Genomic DNA, 3,163 nt, shown 5'->3' with positions numbered 1-3,163 from the left:
AGGGAAAAAATGTTCTCTGCTTACAAAAGCCAAGCTGGAATTTAAGTTACACCATATAACCTTTCTTTCCCCTAGGTTTGAAGAACAGCTGCACCAGTGGTTAGCTGAAGACACTGGACAACTGACAGACTCCTTGTCTCTTCCCTTCTATCTCCCCCAGACACTGGTTGCTACACCTCAGATTATCCATCCACTCATTAAAACTTCCACACCCTGTATCCCACAGGTAAAAAATGAACATCTGAAGTGTCTTATTGCTGGAAGCGTAGAGAGCTTTAGCTCTGTATCTTGTGCCAAGAATGAATAATACACTTATGTGCTGAACATGCTAGGGAACTAATATGTGTTTAATGTTACAATTTTCCAGGTATATCTGAATTTGGGAATTTTTTGGTGAGAGAACCTTTGCTTTCTTGGTAATTTCCTTTCTGAGAAATAAGCTCTGTCTCTGAGCTAGGGCTCGTGTTTGCCTATTTCCCTATGTTTATAAGTTTAATTGTGTGTATTTATACACTCTCAGACCCAAATTCTTGGCAGGAGCACAAAGGGGATTTGAGTACATTGGTTATGCCCCACCGTCTGAGCTGGGAAACATAAAGGAAGAAGAGGGCTTTAACAAGTTCATCCTTCCATGACTAAAGTCATGTCCCTTGGATAGTAATTCTTTAACAGTATTTTCTTTTTCCTTCTGACCAGGCTGGGAATCAGGTGGAGGAGAAGAAGACAGCAGAGGGGATGGGAACTTCTCTGTCAGACAAACTAAAACACTTGCAAAGACTGATTAGAGCTAACAAGGAGGAGCAGATTGCCTGTGAGCTTCACTTCTCTGCTGTGTTGGACATGACAGATATTTGACTGGGGCTGAAACCACAATGTGGAGCAAAAGATCTCACAAAGGAGCCTAGGCTATACACATGTATACCGCAGGAGTCTGCTCTTCTCCTTTCTAGACATCCTAGAACAAATATTTTACCAGGAAAGTTCTAGCATGTCACCTTCTCCCATAGACAAAAGTGATTTCTCGGTCCTTGCCTAAGCAGCATAGCCTTGTCCTTGAGTTCACATTTGGTATTTAGCTTGTATTTGGAAGTTCTTGGACTCATTTGCAGAAAACTGCCATGTATTACCCAGTTCATAGGTTGTGGGTCACAGCTGGCAGAAGTTGAGGTAGTGGCTGAAAGGAGAACAAGAAAATATCGCAAGTGGGTTGAATGAGAGTGTTTTAATGAAGTGACATTTGTCTGTGTGATTTCAGTGAAAGAACAATGCCATGAAGTGGGTTGCTCATAAATTCAGTAAAGGGTCCTAGCAAGAAGAGAACAATTTGACTCCAAACTGAACAATATAACCAGAAGTTTGTAGACATTTGAGCAGCTTCGTTGGTGGTGATGGGTTGTAGAACATATTGCTGTTTTTATTTAGTTATAGTTACGCTATGCTTGAAGCAACGTACTAGGGCACAAATCTTGATGCCCTGTTTGAGAAATATTTGATGCATTTTCATTCTCAGGAAGCCATAAGATTCTTCTACTGTTTTGTCCCTGAATAACGCTTCCTAAGGTAGCTGAAGGGATTTTGTACTATTTGGTCTAAATTCTGTTATATTGACAATTTATGGCACTGAAAATAAGCTGATCTAATGTGTGGAAAGAGGTGCTGCTAAGAAGCAAGTGTGTGCTGTTTTATTTTAAAATAACCATGGCCTTGGAGATTTTCTTTTAGAGTAGCTGTTGCTGGGGGGGCACTTAATTTTTAAGAAGCTAATTACATTGAAAGTTACTTATTTTGGATGAAAATAATACTGGCTACACAGAAATCGTGTTCAAATGATTTTGTGGCTGAACTTTTCTAATGGACCCTCCTTCCCCCCCCTCTTAAAAATCACATTCTCAGACTGGTTTTGCTTGGTTCTCCTGAGCATTGTTCCTAGCAAGTTTGGTAGTCTACACTTTTTTTTTCCTTCCTCGCCAGTCAGAAATATGTTGTCTCCTTTTAACACTTTATTTAAAATTCTCACTAGTTTCCCAAGGTTTTTACTTTCTTTCCCCAAGTCCCACATTTTACACTTTTTTGTTTTAGTGTTAAAGCTTTTGTCCTGAAAAAACGCATACTAATTATTTAAGTTAAACATAAAAGGACTGCTGACAAAAGTGGGACTTGAAACTAAAAAAACTGAAGGGGAGGTTATGCTTGAAGGCTGTTCCTTCTAGTAAATCTTCAGACATCTGTCAAAATAGAACTTACTTTTGGTTATTTTTTTAAATGACCAAAAAGTAAAATTAACAAGTCTTTATGTTATATTGTTTCCAACATGTTTTGCTCCCAGTGTTGCTGATGCACTGTGTTTACACAGAATAAGTGTAACAGAAGTCTATAAATGGAATAATGAAAGCCTTGAAATATTTTGAGATCATGCTTTATTTGTGTACAAAGGCTGATGTAAACTGTTTATATCTAATAAAATGTGGCTTGAATAGCATTCTCAGTTTTTATTGATGCATTAAAATGGGCACACAATCACAATATCAGTGTGTATGGGGGGTGGGAGGTAGGAATTGCTTCTTCGTTTCAGCTCTGGTCAGTTGACTTCCCTATTCTGCGCTCCCTGTGGAAGCTGCCTTCCGAGCTAGGATAGCGCACAACATAACACAATCTTCTCCTGAGGATCCAGTACTCTGGGGCTGATCTGGGTGGTATTTCTTGCATATATTTGATACACAAAGATCCAGATGCCTTCCTGGTAACTTGAGTTTGCTCTTGCCTTACAGTTAGTTCCAGGTAAGGAGGTGCTCTAGGTGCAGGGTCCTGGCTGAGCTGGGAAGGAGGTAGGAAATGCCTGCCATCCCTAGGGGTTAGAGCAAGGGGCTGGTGGCTGCAGCTCTGTGACTCCATTCCTGTGTGGGTCTGTCTCTGGGGCCAGTGGCAGCCATTTCACTTCCCTCCTTGCAGTAACACAGGAGAGCAAACTTAACTTCCACCTCTGAAAGGCAGAGAGTAGATGGGTTGGTGTCTCTCAGGATACAAGGGGAGGGGTCACAATTAAACTGAACGGGTAGCATGTTTAAAACTGACTGAAGGAAGTGCCTTATGGCACAGATTGTCATTCCCAATGGCATAGGCAACGTGTAGCGGGAGCAGGTGCCTCCCCTGAGAGTGGCTGCCG

General features: G+C 41.1%; 1 protein-coding gene across 2 annotated transcripts in view; it reads left to right on the top strand.

Annotated features, from left to right (window-relative positions):
* Nucleotides 1–3,130, top strand: part of MCM3AP (minichromosome maintenance complex component 3 associated protein) — a 46,696-nt gene extending 43,566 nt beyond the window's left edge. Inside the window, exons 27-28 of one of the 2 annotated variants that reach the window (XM_025202188.1) lie at nt 76–226; nt 697–3,130. In XM_025202188.1, coding sequence (XP_025057973.1) covers nt 76–226; nt 697–855 — 310 coding nt within the window. In that variant the 3' untranslated portion in view covers nt 856–3,130. The remainder of the gene's footprint in view (nt 1–75; nt 227–696) is intronic. The other variant, XM_006022051.3, reaches the window with a different exon arrangement.
* The last annotated feature ends 33 nt before the right edge of the window (nt 3,131–3,163 follow it).

The sequence above is a fragment of the Alligator sinensis genome, unplaced genomic scaffold (genome assembly GCF_000455745.1).
Source record: "Alligator sinensis unplaced genomic scaffold, ASM45574v1 scaffold566_1, whole genome shotgun sequence".
Classification (NCBI taxonomy): domain Eukaryota; kingdom Metazoa; phylum Chordata; order Crocodylia; family Alligatoridae; genus Alligator; species Alligator sinensis.
The sequence above is the reverse complement of the archived record's forward strand: the minus strand, read 5'-3'. Positions and strand labels throughout refer to the sequence as shown.